The following is a 19,843-nucleotide window of genomic DNA, read 5'->3' as shown; positions in this document are numbered from 1 at the left end:
GTTGATGTGTCTCGTCCATTTTCTTAAGGACATTTAATTTTGCTTGCTGTTCTTCACTGTTGAGTACACTACACTCATCTTTGTGATATGTATTGTAGTGTCTTTCAATTGAAAACTTACGCTGGCTGTCTATTATTCAGCGGCACAGGAAAGACTGCGAGTTTTCACCAACGGCTACAAAAAAGAATTGCAGTTCTCGGTCATTTTTAAACGACTGAGAACATAGATCTCCTGTCCTTTGCTTTTTCACAGTACCTGCCATTTCTCAGTAGCCTACTTCTCTGTTAAGGCCCTGTCTTACAGTGTTGCCAGATTGTGCAGGTGGCCCGACTTAGCGTTGTCAGGGGCGGTCGGTTTTATTGGCCACCTTAAGTGAACGACTCGGACTTAGTCGTTGTGGCGTCTGGCTGGCAGTCAGTTTTTATGTCTAAGACTGTACATTAGTACGTCCTACAGAAATGATTACCATTTGGACCATGTCAGCCTGTGGGTTCAAAGCCAACACCGATATCGTGGCGCAACACCACCTACTGGTAAAATGTGGCTGTGGCTCTCGTTTTCACTATAAACCGAAGGTAATGGATCAGGTGTGCAGGATACTTCACAGACGTATGTGCGAACCGTACCATCAAATCAGTCAAGTTCAAAGAGGGTGCATTATCGACATGAGAGTATGTGATGCATCCATCAAGAAAATTTCTGCTCGTGTGGGATGAAGTGTTTTGGCGGTGCAACGAGTGTGTGCAAAATGGTTCACGGAAGGCCATAGAAAATGATGAGATGTCAGGTCGCACAACCCAGACCAGCTCCCGAGAAGATCGACACCTCATTTGAATGGCGAATCCATCCTTCTCAGCTCTAGTACAACACTGGAACAGTGTAACACATTTGTACTATCAGGGACGACAGTTCGTCACCATTTATTATGGTATGGGTTACATGCACGCTGTGCACTTCTCCATCTGCCTTTGACAAATGTGCAGAAACATGCTAGATGGCAATGGTGTATGGAACAACACCACTGGGGACAGGAATGGCATCAGGTAGTGTTTTTGGACAAATCCAGGTTCTGTTCATTTGAAAATGATGGCCGCATTTTGATTTGCTGCATATTGGGGGGGTGGGGGGCAGCATCACATTGATTGCATTCGCATAAGATATACAGCACCAGCTCATGGCCTTATGGTGTGGAGCACTATTGGGTACAACCACAAATCACAGCTGATGCATGTCCAGGGTACTGTCACCAGTGTAACTTATGTGAATGACATCCTGTTACCCGTAGCCATACCCTTCCTGCACAACACCCCAGGTTCCATTTTTCAGCAAGTCAATGCACAGCCACATGTTGCTGCACATACACGTGCCTTCTTGACGTTACAGAATGTCAGACTTGTTGCCAATCAGAAATGTGTAAGATATGGTGAAAAGGCAGATACAGTGCTGTGACCCAATGCCAACAACCACAGACGAACTTTGGAACCAGGTAAGTGAAGCACGGATGGCTATAACACAGTATGTCATTCATGTCTTATACGTGTCAATGCCATCACATGTGGAACAAATTATCAGGGCCAACGGTGGACCCTGTGCCTACTAGGCTACAGGACACATGCTGAACCGAGGTGACTGAAATGCTAATCATTCCTGCAGAACATACTAATGTACATATCCTGTGAATATGAACATCCTATATCTTGTCGTTCCAGGTGTTCTGTTTTTTCTGTACATGAATGTAGTTACACTGTTATTTACTGTGTGTAATCAGTGGTGCTAATGAACTTGAAATAAATTTTACTTAGAGCGCTTCAGTCCTCCCTGGTTACAGTTGAAACAAACCACTGTGTTTCAAAATTCTGTTCTGTGATTTCGATCTGCCTTATTGTCAGATTGGTAACCAATTGGTGCCCTCATGGAGGTTACCGGTCACTGTACGTCCTTTAATACTGTGTGCCCAAACAGTCTTAAAAAGACTGAGCACAGTCTGACAAGGAGGCCTCTTGACATCACAAGGCCCCTATTCTATTAGACATCACACTGGGTCCATTACATCTCCATCTACATCTACATATGTGTGCTGCAAGCCACCACGCGGTTCGTGGCAGAGGGTATGCTTTACCACTACTAATCACTTCCCTTCCTGTTCCACTTGCAAACAGAGTGAGGTAAAATGACTGTTTATTTGCCTCCATATCAGCCCTACGTTCTCGTATGTTCATGGTCCTTACACAAAATATACGTTGGTGGCAGTAGGATTGTTCTGTAGTCAGCTTCAAATGAAGATTCTCTATGTTTTCTCAATAGTGTTCCTGGAACAGAACATCGCCTTCTCTCCAAGGATCCCCCTTTGAGTTTCTGAAGCATCTCTGTAATACTTGCGTGTTAATCAGATCTAATGGTAACAAATCTAGCAGCCCGCCTCTGAAGTGCTTCGACGTCATCCTTTAATATGACCCAGTGGGAATCCCAGGCACTTGAGAAGTACTCAATAATGGGTCACACTAATGTTTTATACACAGTTTCCTTTACGGGGTGAACCACACTTCCCTAAAACTCTCCCAATAAGCCAAAGTCAGCCATTTGCCTTCCCCACTACAATCCTTACATGCTCGTTCCATTCCATACCTCTTTTTAATGTTACATCTAGATATTTAATTGACTTAACTGTGTGAAGTAGCATACTGCTAACATTGTATTTGAAAATTACAAGATTACTTGTCCTACTCACCTACATTAACTCACATTTTTGTACGTTTAGAGCTAGCTGCCATTCATCACACTAATTAGAAATTTTGAACAAGTTGCCTTGTATCCTCCTATAGTCCACACAATGACAACATTTTCCCGTACACCACAGCATCGTTAGCTATCAGCCACAGAAGGAGCCTTCAAGCAACTCACATACATGTGAACCTGTTCCATATTCTCATACTTTTGGTAACAGTATGCATTGAGGCACCATATCAAATACTTTTCGGGAACCCCGAAGTATGGAATCTGCCTGCTGCCCTTCATCCATGGTTCACATAATATCGTGTGAAAAGAGGGGCAAGATGAGTTTTGCATGAGCAATGCTTTCAAACACCATGCTGATTTGTGGACAGAAGCTTTTCTGTCTCAAGGAACTTTATTATATTTGAACTGAGGATATGTTCAAGAATTCTGCAGTAACCCAGTGTTAAGGTTACTGGTCTGTAATAGAGTGTGTCTGTTCTTTACCCTTCTTATATACACGTGAGGCAATACTGACCTTACAACTTATCTTAGAAGAAAGATTAAGGAAAGGCAAACCTACGTTTCTAGCATTTGTAGACTTAGAGAAAGCTTTTGACAATGTTGACTGGAATACTCTCTTTCAAATTCTAAAGGTGGCAGGGGTAAAATACAGGGAGCGAAAGGCTATTTACAATTTGTACAGAAACCAGATGGCAGTTACAAGAGTCAAGGGACATGAAAGGGAAGCAGCAGTTGGGAAGGGAGTGAGACAGGGTTGTAGCCTCTCCCCGATGTTATTCAATCTGTATATTGAGCAAGCAGTAAAGGAAACAAAAGAAAAATTCGGAGTAGGTATTAAACTTCATGGAGAAGAAATAAAAACTTTGAGGTTCGCCGATGACATTGTAATTCTGTCAGCGACATCAAAGGACTTGGAAGAGCAGTTGAACCGAATGGACAGTGTCTTGAAAGGAGGATATAAGATGAACATCAACAAAAGCAAAACGAGGATAATGGAATGTAGTCGAATTAAATCGGGTGATGCTGCGGGAATTAGATTAGGAAATGAGACAATTAAAGTAGTAAAGGAGTTTTGCTATTTGGGGAGCAAAATAACTGATGATGGTCGAAGTAGAGAGGATATAAAATGTAGACTGGCAATGGCAAGAAAAGCGTTTCTGAAGAAGAGAAATTTGTTAACATCTAGTATAGATTTAAGTGTCAGGAAGTCATTTCTGAAAGTATTTGTATGGAGTGTAGCCATGTATGGAAGTGAAACGTGGACGATAAATAGTTTATCCAAGAAGAGAATAGAAGCTTTCGAAATGTGGTGCTACAGAAGAATGTTGAAGATTAGATGGGTAGATCACATAACTAATGAGGAGGTATTGAATAGAATTGGGGAGAAGAGGAGTTTGCGGCACAACTTGACAAGAAGAAGGGACCGGTTGGTAGGACATGTTCTGAGGCATCAAGGGATCACAAATTTAGCCTTGGAGGGCAGTGTGGAAGGTAAAAATTATAGAGGGAGACCAAGAGATGAATACATTAAGCAGATTCAGAAGGACGTAGGTTGCAGTAAGTACTGGGAGATGAAGAAGCTTGCACAGGATAGAGTAGCATGGAGACCTGCATCAAACCAGTCTCAGGACTGAAGCACACAACAACAACAAACAATATACACGAGTCACCTGTATTTTTTCCTGCCACTTGGGACTTTGCACTGGGTGGGACACACACAGTATATGCCAGCTAAGTATCTCATCTAACAATGCTAGAGGTCAATAAATCCCTTCTTTTATCAATCTTTAAAAACCAAGCTGTAAACATGTACTAATGAATTTTACATTCGGTTCAAATCCTTGTTGTTTGAGTATTTCAGCTGCTTGTACTCCTTAGAACCACCTCTACAACAATCTTCTTCTACCTTATAGTGCCATCGCCATTACAGTCCATTTCTGCCAACTGTAGCCACCACATGGAGGCATAACGATTGTACTCAAGATTTGGATTGTTAAATGGAATTAAAATATTATCATCCCTAGATATAACGCCCAAATGGGATTGTCAAATTCACCTATGGTGAATTCTTTCATGGAGTCAGGAGGAGATGCGTACACCCTAAATGCAAGAAATTTTTAATACTTAAATTTTATTAAGAAGCCACCTATCCATCCACTGTCTTGCTGCCGATATGACGGCGATCTATTTGTTAGAATGGAATAGCCTGAATCATCATCGGTGAAGACTTCCTGTAAATAAAATCACACCACAGAAACACCTGACTTACGAGACAGCCGAAAAATATCTCACTCTTGTGTTCCAACCCATCACTTACAGACAGACACTAAATGGCTTACTTTCTTTACCTTGGCATTTCCTTTCTCCTTCGAGACGGGTCTGACGCGACTGGAGTAACCTCAACCCCCAACCCTAGAAACCCTCACCCTGTAATCCCTATGAACAAATAAACCAACACAGTTTCTTTTGCTGAACTTGAGTACCACACACCCACACCACTATCCAATCCTTACTACACACCCAAGTGGCATGTATCACACCTACTCCCAGCCCCTAACCACATGAGCCACATCCCTATGAAAGACTCAGGTGCTAGACCTGTCCTATGAGCTGAACCACCACAACCCGTTCCACTCCCATCACACGTTTATTCTACCGTATTAGAGGAAGGGGCGCACATAAAGGCAGTCCTGCCATACAGCAACACCCCTGCACCTTTTGCAGAGCCTGAGGAGCAACTAGTTGTCCACCTAAATGTCTACTATCAGCCTAATGCTACAGAGCACAACTAATGTCATCTGCATCTTCCTTTATCCCCTAAACCATATCAAATAGATGTGATTGTCACTGTATGACATCTTTTGTTTCCATAGTTTTCTTAGTCTCAATTACTGCTGGCCTGTCCAACATCCACCTCCACCCGCCCCCATTCCCTCCACCTAACAACATCTTTCTACACCCACATCACACCACCTTTTATCTCACCAACCCTTCAATTCTGTCACAAATTCTACTCAACAACTCCTCACCCCTGTCAGGTTGCAGTGTCGCAACAATGTAGCCATTAGCTTTGAGCCCCTACCATTGAGCAAAGACATGTCAAATATGTTTATTTGCTTGTCCAACACTCAGCACTTCAACTACATGGTGACTGTAATCTTTACTCCTTCCACTATCTGTATACTAACCAGAACTTTCCAGCATCATATTGACATTCAGTATGACAACTGCGATATGTTGTTGTTGTTGTTGTTGTTGTCTTCAGTCCTGAGACTGGTTTGATGCAGCTCTCCATGCTACTCTATCCTGTGCAAGCTTTTTCATCTCCCAGTACCTACTGCAACCTACATCCTTCTGAATCTGCTTAGTGTATTCATCTCTTGGTCTCCCTCTACGATTTTTACCCTCCACGCTGCCCTCCAATACTAAATTGGTGATCCCTTGATGCCTCAGAACTTGTCCTACCAACCGATCCCTTCTTCTGGTCAAGTTGTGCCACAAACTTCTCTTCTCCCCAATCCTATTCAATACCTCCTCATTAGTTATGTGATCTACCCATCTAATCTTCAGCATTCTTCTGTAGCACCACATTTCGAAAGCTTCTATTCTCTTCTTGTCCAAACTATTTATCGTCCATGTTTCACTTCCATACATGGCTACACTCCATACAAATACTTTCATAAATGACTTCCTGACACTTAAATCTATACTCGATGTTAACAAATTTCTCTTCTTCAGAAACGCTTTCCTTGCCATTGCCAGTCTACATTTTATATCCTCTCTACTTCGACCATCATCAGTTATTTTGCTCCCCAAATAGCAAAACTCCTTTACTCCTTTAATTGTCTCATTTCCTAATCTAATTCCCTCAGCATCACCCGACTTAATTCGACTACATTCCATTATCCTCGTTTTGCTTCTGTTGATGTTCATCTTATATCCTCCTTTCAAGACACTGTCCATTCAATTCAACTGCTCTTCCAAGTCCTTTGATGTCGCTGACAGAATTACAATGTCATCGGCGAACCTCAAAGTTTTTATTTCTTCTCCATGAATTTTAATACCTACTCCGAATTTTTCTTTTGTTTCCTTTACTGCTTGCTCAATATACAGATTGAACAACATCGGGGACAGGCTACAACCCTGTCTTACTCCCTTCCCAACCACTGCTTCCCTTTCATGTCCCTCGACTCTTATAACTGCCATCTGGTTTCTGTACAAATTGTAAATAGCCTTTCGCTCCCTGTATTTTACCCCTGCCACCTTTAGAATTTGAAAGAGAGTATTCCAGTCAACATTGTCAAAAGCTTTCTCTAAGTCTACAAATGCTAGAAACGTAGGTTTGCCTTTCCTTAATCTTTCTTCTAAGATAAGTCGTAAGGTCAGTATTGCCTCACGTGTTCCAGTGTTTCTACGGAATCCAAACTGATCTTCCCCGAGGTTGGCTTCTACTAGTTTTTCCATTCGTCTGTAAAGAATTCGTGTTAGTATTTTGCAGCTGTGACTTATTAAACTGATAGTTCGGTAATTTTCACATCTGTCAACACCTGCTTTCTTTGGGATTGGAATTATTATATTCTTCTTGAAGTCTGAGGGTATTTCGCCTGTTTCATACATCTTGCTCACCAGATGGTAGAGTTTTGTCAGGACTGGCTCTCCCAAGGCCGTCAGTAGTTCCAATGGAATGTTGTCTACTCCCTGGGCCTTGTTTCGACTCAGGTCTTTCAGTGCTCTGTCAAACTCTTTACGCAGTATCACATCTCCCATTTCATCTTCATCTACATCCTCTTCCATTTCCATAATATTGTCCTCAAGTACATCGCCCTTGTATAGACCCTCTATATACTCCTTCCACCTTTCTGCTTTCCCTTCTTTGCTTAGAACTGGGTTTCCATCTGAGCTCTTGATATTCATACAAGTCGTTCTCCTATCTCCAAAGGTCTCTTTAATTTTCCTGTAGGCACTATCTATCTTACCCCTAGTGAGATAAGCCTCTACATCCTTACATTTGTTCTCTAGCCATCCCTGCTTAGCCATTTTGCACTTCCTGTCGATCTCATTTTTGAGACGTTTGTATTCCTTTTTGCCTGCTTCATTTACTGCATTTTTATATTTTCTCCTTTCATCAATTAAATTCAATATTTCTTCTGTTACCCAAGGATTTCTACTAGCCCTCATCTTTTTACCTACGTGATCCTCTGCTGCCTTCGCTACTTCATCCCTCAAAGCTACCCATTCTTTTTCTACTGTATTTCTTTCCCCCATTCCTGTCAATTGTTCCCTTATGCTCTCCCTGAAACTCTGTACAACCTCTGGTTCTTTCAGTTTATCCAGGTCCCATCTCCTTAAATTCCCACATTTTTGCGGTTTCTTCAGTTTTAATCTACAGGTCATAACCAATAGATTGTGGTCAGAGTCCACATCTGCCCCTGGAAATGTCTTACAATTTAAAACCTGGTTCCTAAATCTCTGTCTTACCATTATATAATCTATCTGATACCTTTTAGTATCTCCAGGGTTCTTCCATGTATACAACCTTCTTTCATGATTCTTAAACCAAGTGTTAGTTATGATTATGTTGTGCTCTGTGCAAAATTCTACCAGGCGGCTTCCTCTTTCATTTCTTAGCCCCAATCCATATTCACCTACTATGTTTCCTTCTCTCCCTTTTCCTACACTCGAATTCCAGTCACCCATGCGATATAATGCCTGCTATAATAATGCTAATATGGCAGTAAATCACAGCTTTCTGATCATCAGTTCCTCACATTACCACATTTTCTGGACATCAAAGTTCTGCACTCAGCAAGTGTGATATTAAATAACTGTTTTTATATTGAAACCAAATGCTCTGTTATCACATTTCTTGGCAGGTATGAAAGCAAAACAACACATGCCTAGGTTTCAGACTGAAATGGCAACGGTCTTAATAATACGTAGATATATTTTGTTACTTCATTCATAACACTTTTGAAGTGCCCATTTTCCAAAACTACCGGCTGGTACATACAATTTTCCAATTTTGTTGAACCTTGCACTAAACAGTTTCCTTCCTTTGTTGAAAGATAAAATCCTCAATAGAATGCTTTTCCTTCCTTTGCTGCAAGATACAAGTCTCGATAAAAAGGTGCCATTCTAGCAACACCGGAGCTCAAAACAACCAGTTTCGGTGAAAAAAAGATAAGAAAAATAGTATGATCATTATGTACATCCCTAGTCAAGGGAAGTCATTAGAATCAAAGTGTAAGCTGACTGACCAAAATGAGTGAGGATTTGTAGAGACATTGTTGAATTATCTATTCTGGTAATTGATTGAAGTGTTATTTTATTCAACAGAACCAAATGAAAAAGAAGAGGCAATTTTGAATGAAGCATTTCACTCACATGGAGGTCACTGGAGATAAAGCACAAGTTCAACTGGAAAAGGATCAGAGAAAAAAATGAGTCAAGTCTAAGGAGCACTTCATCTCAGTATTAACCTGTAATGATTTTGAGAAAGAAAATTTAAATGAGGATAGTCAGGCAGGAATTTGAATCTGGATCCTAATAAACATGAATCTAATACCTTAACCATCATACTACAGAGTTGATAGTGCTGAATGTACACGAAACTAATAATTAAGAGTATTTAGTTTATCTCCCTTTACTCAAACAATTTTTTAAAATTTGATACATCTTGTATCATCTATCAACCCAATTGATAAAAAGGGGGAAAATACGATTCAAGATCAAAGCTTTCCTATCTAAACTCATTTACACACACACACACACACACACACACACACACACACACACACACACAAATATAAGTCAGTTGAACTACATTGTATCTTTGCAATGTCTAAAGACCTCAGAAATTCAATCATAGTCTTAGTAACAATCATATCTCCAACTGTCTCATTACAAGTTGATAATGATAGACTTACCTGCCTGATTATTGTTTTTACATTCTGTAATGGAATACCCTGATAATTACTCCTAATTATTAACTTCAGAAGATTATGGCCCAACACTTCAAACACCATACATATGTGTGTTCCATTCACTCCGTGGATTTTGAAATCATCTAACAGCTGAACAGTTTTATCTCGTTTTGGATCATTAACGTCAGTTTCACGAACCTGGAAATTAAAAAATGAAGAAAAATGAAGCACACGCAAATCTCAATAACGCTTATGTTTAATGTTTCTTGTGAATTTCCAGGCATAACGTAAAACATTGCATTAATTTCTGAAGTCCCCCCCCCCTCCACCACACACACACACACACACACACACACAAAGTGTGGTTTCCTCTGGAAAAATAATGTAATAAGAATGTTCAATATTTTAAAAAATGCTATGGTAAGGTATATATGTTAATGGACTACAACTCCAGATGATTGCAATATCATGAACTTTACACCAGACATCAATACAAGTAAAAGAAAAAAGTTTACAAGTTTCATACGAACATACTCACAGCATCATCTCCAACTATGTTTTCAGTAACAACTATAACCTACAATAAGAGCTGCCTTACATCATAGCTTCTAATGGTAGATAAGTCACTGTTTCTAGAACACAATATTCTAAATTACTTCTGTCGACATCAATACTTCACAAGTATAAACTGTTGGAAGACATGTCTGATGGGGCTGAAGACGGGGGAAGAAGCAGTAGCTGTTGTGCTCCCATAAATCATGGTCATTCTCAACAAAATTAGTAATACAATGTGTGGAATATATCAGAAGACAAATTCACAGTTTGGAGTATGGTATCTGATACCACAAACTATTGCCACAAGAAGAATGATCAGGTCAATTTATTTAAAAATGTTCCTTTTTGCCTTTGGTGGTCCTGTGGTGAAGGTGGCAGACAAATGTTGCTATTATCTGCAACAGTGTTTGCTGTAATTCTTTACACAGTTTTAGAGTAGTACCTACAAAGACTGTTACAGGAGGAGGACTACAAATTTACATGAAGGCACTTACATAATGGAATCAGTAATGACCCCTTGTAAAAGGCATTGTCATGTTATTCATCTGAGGTACTGAAGTAAATCACATACAGTTGTAGTCAGAATGACCAGACAGGGATAATCCATGTGAATATATATTTCCATGCAATTAGCTGCCACCATGGTTCCCAGACAATGAGTGTTCTCAGAACTTTGGTTGACAGAGTGCACAGCATTGCTGATGACAGCAGTTGCAGGATTAGCAAACGGGTAGCCTTCACAGCAGATACCTGTGACACTATGATGAAAACCTAAAGTGACGTAAGGATGCAGAAGAAGACACAGAATGATTTAAATCCATGGCTTTCCTGCCATACATGGGACACCTGTCATTAAAAATAGGACAGATCCACACAAAGCACAAAGTGAGAGTGATTTTTTGCCCTCCACCAAAGACAGCAGCACTTTTGGGTACTGTTAAAAGATGGCTTGATGCTCCACAAGGCTGAGATCTCCTGCAAGTGTGGCCTGTCATACGTCAGACAGGAAACTCGTACAGTTCATGAAAGATGCACAGAACACCGTAGGTACACCAGGCTTTTACAGCCAAATAAATCAGCTTTGCAGAGCACTGTATGGACACAGGCACTCTATGTTGTACAAAAATGTTGAAATTCTAGCACTGACTTCATCTTCTTGGGCATTGGTGGAGGAAGAAGCAGTTGAAATTGGCTTGGGATGAGTTAACTAATAGAGAGCAGTTTCAGCTTGGATGAATCATGGAATTTGTGCTTTCTTTAATAAACTTGCAAAGACATCACCAAAGTGCAGTTCATAATGATACATCGACTTCTCAGTGTGCATAGACTGCATAGTCACATATTTAATTCGTGTATACCTTTTTCCTGCCAATCAAAGTCTCTGGCACTTATGTATCTGTGCCCATGTGTGTGGTGACACTGTCTGTAGGTTTAGAAGGACAGAGCGACTGCTGTGGTCTAAATGTTTTGGCTCAGTCTGAATATGGCCAAAAGGTATATGGCCAAAATCTTAGGAGGAGGAAGAAATAGAATTTATGCAATTGCACACCCAAAATTTAACAGGACAGTCATTGTATTGTGAAAATATGAATGTGCACAGGAGTAATTTGGTTGGTTGGTTGATGATTAAAGGGACCAAACTACTAAGTCATCAGTTGTTTTTTCCTTGAACAGACAGGTCTATATGACTGCACAGAGATGGCATACAACCCATAACCCAGGGGAAGAAAACCCCTAGGTCTACCAAAGGCCAATGAAGGCACGATAAGTGACAAAAAGAAGAAAGGGAGGCATAGGAAGAAAGGCAGGCAAGGTGCACCACCTAGGGAACAGCTGGAAGCCCTCAAAAGCAGAGTGCGGTGAGGGGCAATACATCTCCCAACCCCTACCACTTACCAGAGGTACTACCCTCAGAAACTGGCTAGGAAACATTAGCAACACAGACAGGGAAAGAGAAACACAGAGTGACAAAAGATGAACATGTTGAACAGACTAAGCAAGAGGGGGGAGGAAGAGTAAACGAACAGGTAGGAAGAGTAAACGAACAGGTAGGGTGAGAACCGGACTGAACCATAAAGCCAAGACAGCAGCAACCTGGTCTGGGCAGAGGAGGCAATAGAGTGTTCTGCCAACCTCTCAATAGGCCAATAAGGTTACATGGCTCTCCCTTGTACAAGCCCCCTTCACAAATAAAATGTGAGGCATCATGTGTAGCAATTCAGGGAGATTAAGAGTCTGCCACAGGGAGTCTAGGTTGGGACAGTCCAGCAAAATGTGGACCACCGTCAAATGGGAACCACAACGATGGTGGGGTTGGTCGTCATGATGGAGGACCATGGGTCAGCCAAGTATGACCAATGTGGAGCCAGCAAAGGATGGTCGAGTCCTTGCAAGAGGCCTGCATGGAGGATCTCCACAGATTCGTAGCCTCTTTTATCAACCGTAGTTAGTTTGGTGGAGTCAGACTGAGCCATTCCGTATTCGAGATCCCTAAAACTTGACAGTGTAATACCAATCTGAGGTCTGTTTGCAGAATATCGATCTCAAGAGTTGGCTTACTGGTAGCCAGTTGGCCTGGCTAGCAGTGACTTCATTCCCCAGGATCCCGACGTGACCTGGGGTCCAGATGAAGTTCACTGAATGTCCACATTGTTCAAAGGAATACAGGGAATCCTGGATAGTAGTGACCAAGGGATGGTGATGGTAACACTAGTCGAGAGCTTGAAAACTGCTCAAGGAACTGCTGCAGATGAGGAGGGACTCACCGGTGCAGGAACTGATATGCTCCTCAGTATGTCCCATATGAGTATAAGCAAAGCCAATGTGACCAGCAACCACTGAGCCATCAGTGTAGACTGTTTCCGAACCCCAGGATGCACCAAGGATGGAGAAAAATTGGTGGCAGAGAGTCTAGGGATGAACCAAGTCTTTCAAACCTTGTAATAAGCAAAATAAAGCTGTGACCGAGGGATGCACCATGGAGGTATACATGAGTCGACCCAGAGGAGAGGTGGTAGAGGACACACCTGGTATACAGTGAGGAGGAACCAGATGCAGACTGCGTATTGTAATCCCTGATCTAGGCTACCACTGAAGGAGATGGATTTCCATGTTTGGAAAATAGGATGCTTAGGGGAGCTGCAAATATGTACAGCATAATTGACAAGCTGTTGTTGGCATATGATCCGCAATGGAGGGACCCCAGCCTCCACTAGTAAGCTGTTCACAGGGATAGTTCAAAAGGCTCCTGTCACAAGTTGAACCCCACAGTGGTGTATCAGATCCAGTGACAGTGATGCTGAGGGTGATGCCAAATTGTATTCCACACTCCCATAATCAAGATGGGATTGTATCACAGCTTTGCAAAACTGCAGAAGGGTAGTGCAATCTGCACCCCAGCTGGTATTACCCAGGCAGCAGAGTGTATTGGTGCAACCACCACTGTCGATAAACTATCAAAGATGGGGAATCCGTGTCAAGCGAGTGTTGAAGACCAGTCCTAAAAAGCGGTAAATCTCCACCACAATCAGTCGCTGGTGTCTTGGTAAAGTTCTGGTTATGGGTGAATGGTACGACATAAACAGAGGTGCATTATGTGAATCTTGGTGGCTGGAAACCAGAGGCCATGGGTGAGGGCCCCATGCCTGCACCTATCATATGGCATCTTGTAACTGGCGTCTGGCGACACCCACACTAGAAGAGTATTAGTAGAAAGAGAAATCATCAGTGTACAAGGAGGCTGATACTGAGGGCTCCACAGCTGCTGCTAGACCACTGATGGTTACTAGAAAAAGAGACACACTCAGAACAGAGCCCTACAGGACCCCATTCTCTTGGATATGAAGGGTACTGTGGGAAGCACCAATGTGGACCCAGAAAGTATGGTGTGACAAGAAGTGCTGGATAAAAGCGGGAGCAGAACCAAGAGACCCCACTTGTGTATGACAGCGATGATGTGTGTCGCCATGTGGTGTGATAAGCCTTTTGCAGGTCAAAGAAGATGGCTATAAGGTGTTGACTTTGGGCAAAAGCTGTTCAAATGGCACACTGCAGGTAAACCCAATTATCAGTAATGGAATGGTCTTGCTGAAAACCACCCTAGGACGGAACCAGAAAACCCCAAGATTTAGGGAGACAACACAGCCACCAGCTCAACATGCATTCAAGCAACTTACAGACAATATTGATGAGACTAACTGTGCAATAACTGTTCATCTCTAGAGGGTGGTTACTCAGTTTCAGTACTGGCACGATGAAGCTTTCTTGCCACTGTGATAGGAATTCACCCTCACTCCAGACGTGGTTAAAGATGGCAAGAATATGACACTGACAGTTCACTGATAGGTGCTCGATCATTTTATTGTGAATGCAGTCTGGCCATGGGGCTGTATCAGGGCAGTGGGCTAGGACACTGAGGAATTCCTGAATGGAGTGTTATACGGCTCTAGGTGGCGTATAGTATTATATAACTGCTTTTTCTCCATCTGCTGCTTCAGGACACAAAAGGCAGGTTGATAGTTCTCAGGCGCAGGGGCTTGAGTATAATACAGAACAAAATTCGGGTCAGTGTAGACAATGCCATTCAAGGTAATACCAGGTACACCTGCAGATGTCTCGTCTCCGCATAGGTGTCTGATCTTTGCCCAAACCTGCAATGGAGAGGTGCGTGGTCTGATGGTTGAAACATGCTGTTTCTGTCATTTCATTTTGTGGAAGAACTGGGCACCGAGCTACTTAAGGGCAATGAGGTGCTTCACAGATGGGTGCCACTTATGGCATTGGTGAGCCCACCTATAATCCCTAAAGATCTCTGCGATTTCTCATGACCACCAAGGTACTGTCTTCCGTTGGGGCGGACCTGAGGAACGGGGAATCACTAAATCAGCTGCCAAAAAGCAGCTGTAGTTGTTTCCTGGACAGCCTCATTAATATCTCCATGAAGGGGGGAGTCAATGGAGACAGCAGGGATGAAAGCACCCCAATCAACACTGTTGAGAGCCCATCTGGATAGGCATCTAGGGGAGTGACACTAGAAGGGACAGGATGACCAGGAAATGGTCACTACCGCACAGATCACCATGGACTCTCCAGTGGATGGATGGGAGAAGACAAGGGCTGCAAGTGGAAAGGTCAATGGCCTAGATAGTTCTGTGCACCACACTGAAGTTTGTGGGGGCAGTAATATTCAAGAGCATAAGTCAAATTGAGCCAGTAAGTTTTCAAGGTATTCACCATGGCTAATAATCCCGGTTCCACCCCACAAAGGGTTATTGGCATTGAAATCACCCAAGATCATGTGGGGCTAGCTGAGAAACCAATGCAAACAATTTGTTCTGGGACAGTTCACTGTCCGGAAGGACGTAAGCACTGCAGATCATAGTATCCTGGATTTCTCTTACCCAAACAGCCACAGCCTCCAAAGGTGTATTAAGAGGTATAAGTTCGCTATATAGAGTGCCCAGGACATATGTGCAAACTACGCCCAACAACCTGTCACAGGTACCACAATTCTTGTAATATCGCCGGTATACACGAAGGGCCAATGTCTGCAGTAGTGGAAACCAAATCTCTTTAAGGGCAATGCAGAAGGCAGGGGAACTACTTAAAGATTTAGAGTTCCTTTTAAGTGTAAGTCCAGTGTTTTCAAATCAAATGTCTAAGAGATATTCGAATTATTCTCTCTCATTCTGTGATGTTTATTTTTTTAAAAGTCACAGAAAGCACTAGGAGGTGCACTAATGCATTCAATTCACAAAAAAACACCCTCATAAAATACACAACATACAATATGCAATGTGAAATTTATGTGCAAAATATCCCAGTCATTTGAAATGAAAGCGGTGTAAGATAGGGGAATGGATTATCATCTTTATTGTTTAACCATGTTTTAGAAGTAAAAAGTTGCAAGGAATATGGAGGTCAATGGCAAAGCAAAGATGACATTCCTGGAAATCTCTATGAAATGAAAGACAGGCCAAAGAAATAAACATTGCTGTATTTTTGAAGAAAGTTGCCAACAATAGCTTGGATCACAGAAATACGAAAGGAGCTGGAATGAATAACATCACAGAATCATAAACAACAAATGGAAACATTTTCAGAATGAAGTTCTGCTGGCTACCAATGCACAAAAACAAAAGGAAACATGGACAGCAGCAAGAAAAAATGCAAAATAGGGAGAAGCTGAACAAAAGAAGTACTGGAAACAACAAGCAAATCCAGGATGGGATAACAACAGTATGAAATAGGATAGACTGCTACTCAGCACATAGGAGGAGACACTGAGTGACAGACAAGAACATTGAATTAAACAACAAGTTTTGTTACTAGTCACTGTTTGTTTACACCCACCTTCTGGTGGATTTAAGTGTGGTAGTATGATGTGTGTGTTGTGTTACACAACACAACACAAATTTTATGATGGCACATGTAAATTCACCTGAAGGTGGGGGTTTAAACCTTAACATCTTTTAAAGGGCAGACTTACTGGAACTCACTTGGAAACGCAATCCGTTGCCTACTAACACTTAATCTAATACTCTAATGCTCAATACAGCAGGAAGCATCTGTGTTCCATAGTCACAAAAATGCTTACATACAGCCCTACTGAAGAGTACAAAGCTTATCTAATTCTTTGGCAGCAACAGAGGTAAGTACAGAAAATAAGTGTTAGTATGGTCCTTCAGTAATAATCCATAAACTGACAGCTGTAAAAAGCTTCTTTTTTCACGAGAGAGAGAAATTAAAAAGCCTTAGAGAATGGTTATAGCACACAAATAGTACGCACATTTCACTGTATAGCAAGCACACAAAGAAAAATTCAATGCATGCCCAAGTACGATGGTGGAAACAAAGAACGAGTGCATATATATCATAGCAATTATAGATGGGAACAATCACATTCGGGTGTGAAACAATTACTTTCTCTGTACCAAATATTAATATCAGAATCCATTTTTAAAATAATAATAATAATAATAATAACAACTAGGGACCATCTAAGAGCCACTAAAGCCTCTTTACTACTACTACTAACAACAACAACAACAACAACAATAATAATGGAGACTATCAACAAAGTATGAACCCACCAAATATTGTTCAGCTTCTGCTAATGATTTTTGTTGGGTATCAACTAAGTCAGTCGGCATCAGGCTAAACTCCTACTCTGAACTCCATGTCAGCTGTGCTCTCTGTTTTCAGTATTATATGGAATTTCGTATATTACACTGAGAAACTGTGTGTTATTTTATGGTGTTTATTAATAAACGCACCATAATGGCATCCTGAACTACAGGGTGATTCAAAAAGAATACCACAACTTTAAAAATGTGTATTTAATGAAAGAAACATAATATAACCTTCTGTTATACATCATTACAAAGAGTATTTAAAAAGGTTTTTTTTTCACTCAAAAACAAGTTCAGAGATGTTCAATATGGCCTCCTCCAGACACTCGAGCAATATCAACCCGATACTCCAACTCGTTCCACACTCTCTGTAGCATATCAGGCGTAACAGTTTGGATAGCTGCTGTTATTTCTCATTTCAAATCATCAATGGTGGCTGGGAGAGGTGGTCGAAACACCATATCCTTAACATACCCCCATAAGAAAAAATCGCAGGGGGTAAGATCAGGGCTTCTTGGAGGCCAGTGATGACGTGCTCTGTCACGGGCTGCCTGGCGGCCGTTCCATCGCCTCGGGTAGTTGACGTTCAGGTAGTTACGGACAGATAAGTGCCAATGTGGTGGCGCTCCATCCTGCTGAAATATGAATTATTGTGCTCCTTGTTCGAGCTGAGGGAACAGCCAATTCTCTAACATCTCCAGATACTGTAGTCCAGTTACAGTAGCACCTTCGAAGAAAAAGGGACCAAAAACTTTATTGGCTGAAATGGCACAGAAAACGTTCACCTTAGGCGAGTCACGTTCATACTGAGTTGTTTCCCGCGGATTCTCAGTGCCTCACGCTCAACAACTGTCGTCGATTCACTTCTGCCGTACTCAATAACACAAAAAGCTTTCTGTTGAGCGGTCGCCATCTTAGCATCAACTGACACTGACGCCTAGTCAACAGCGCCTCAAGCGAACAAATGTACAACTAAATGAAACTTTATAGCTCCCTTAATTCACCGACAGATAGTGCTTAGCTCTGCCTTTTGTCGTTGCAGAGTTTTAAATTCCTAAAGTTGTGGTATTCTTTTTTAATCACCCTGTATTATTTGAAGTAGGTATGCTACGTGCACATCCAGATATATCCACCCAATCAGGTGGGAAAGCTTCCAGTGTGCTATATATTTGGTGCAAGGGACATAAGAAACTGAACAGGTAGGAGGAAGTACAGTGTGTCGAGCCCCTAAGATAATCCAAGAAAGGTTTATCTTTTCCTTGCAGTCTCAGATGAAAAGGCAAGGTCTTAACTGTACAGCACTTTCTGTCGACTCAAGACTATTCTGGAAGAGGCTTATGGAAGTTTAGTGCACAAGGGACAAGGGGATCTTGTAGGGTATTTTAGCAATAATTTTGTTTCATTCTAGTATCTTGGAATCAAATAACAGTGTCACTGGTGCTATTATTTGATTTCAAGTAATTAGTACAGTTGTGGACCCTGCACCATTATGTTAACATGCTGGACAGGAAATTCATCTAAACATTGCCAAGATGTGGTTATCATTTGCTGAAATGTACTAGAATGTATGGCAAAATATGTATATATGTTACAGGGATACAGGAGAATGCAATAAGCTACTACAATTTTGCTTCATAGGACTGAACACATTACTACTTCTCCTCAGTCTTTTTTTTTTTTTTTTTTTTAATAACAGGAACCTTTATAGAATTTATCATATGCCTGGTGCCAATCTTCATTATTTTGTAAGCTTATGTTATGATTTAAATAAAATTATGCATCAACAGTGAAAAATTCCCCCCCCCCCCCCCTCTCTCTCTCTCTCTCTCTCTCTCTCTCTCTCTCTCTCTCTCTCTCTCTCTCTCTCTCTCTCTCTGCCCCTCCCCCCTCCCCCCGAATATAAGTTTACTTACTGCTTTGAGCAACTTTATTTCGTCCAATGCTGTATCCGTATAATGGGCAGCACTCTTCACAACTTTCAAAGCTACAAATCGTTTGGTCCTGGAAAAATTAATGTTGTTTCAAATATCACATTGTTAAGATTTTCCTTATTCTCAAACTTAATTATGACAATACCGTTAACATCTTTCTATCAATGAAATTATACGGAATCTGTTCAAAAATTTCCAGAACTTTGTTCACAAAATTTTTCTACACTTCCTTTTACTTATTGTACATGGTCTCCTTCGAAATACTCTTCTCCACAACTGATACACCACTCCCAACACGGCTTCCACTTCTGGAAGCAGACTTAGTACGCCTCTTGCTGGATCACGCGAAGCACCATGAATTTTCTTTTTTCTCATCTATCATTGCAGATCTTCATGCTTTCAATTGGGTTTTCAACATCAGAAGTTTATGACCAAATCCTTCGAAGTCGGAGAAAACTTTCATATCTGATCTGACCTGACGAGCTTTTTTTTTTTGTCTTTCCCGACCCACTGTGAAGACTGAAACTTGGTTTCATCATCATAACCAGTTACAATTCTCTTAAAGGAC

General features: G+C 41.4%; 1 protein-coding gene across 3 annotated transcripts in view; it reads right to left on the bottom strand.

Moving 5' to 3' along the window:
- LOC126469739 (SRSF protein kinase 3-like) overlaps positions 1-19,843 on the bottom strand; it is a 385,641-nt gene that overhangs the window by 156,645 nt on the left and 209,153 nt on the right. For all 3 annotated transcript variants that reach the window (XM_050096946.1, XM_050096947.1, XM_050096944.1), the window contains 2 exons: positions 19,258-19,345; positions 9,663-9,857 (listed from right to left, as the gene is read on the bottom strand). In XM_050096946.1, the coding sequence (XP_049952903.1) occupies positions 9,663-9,857; positions 19,258-19,345 (283 nt within the window). The remainder of the gene's footprint in view (positions 1-9,662; positions 9,858-19,257; positions 19,346-19,843) is intronic.

Source organism: Schistocerca serialis, chromosome 3 (assembly GCF_023864345.2).
Source record: "Schistocerca serialis cubense isolate TAMUIC-IGC-003099 chromosome 3, iqSchSeri2.2, whole genome shotgun sequence".
Lineage (NCBI taxonomy): Eukaryota > Metazoa > Arthropoda > Insecta > Orthoptera > Acrididae > Schistocerca > Schistocerca serialis.
This window is presented reverse-complemented; position numbering and strand designations above follow the sequence as displayed.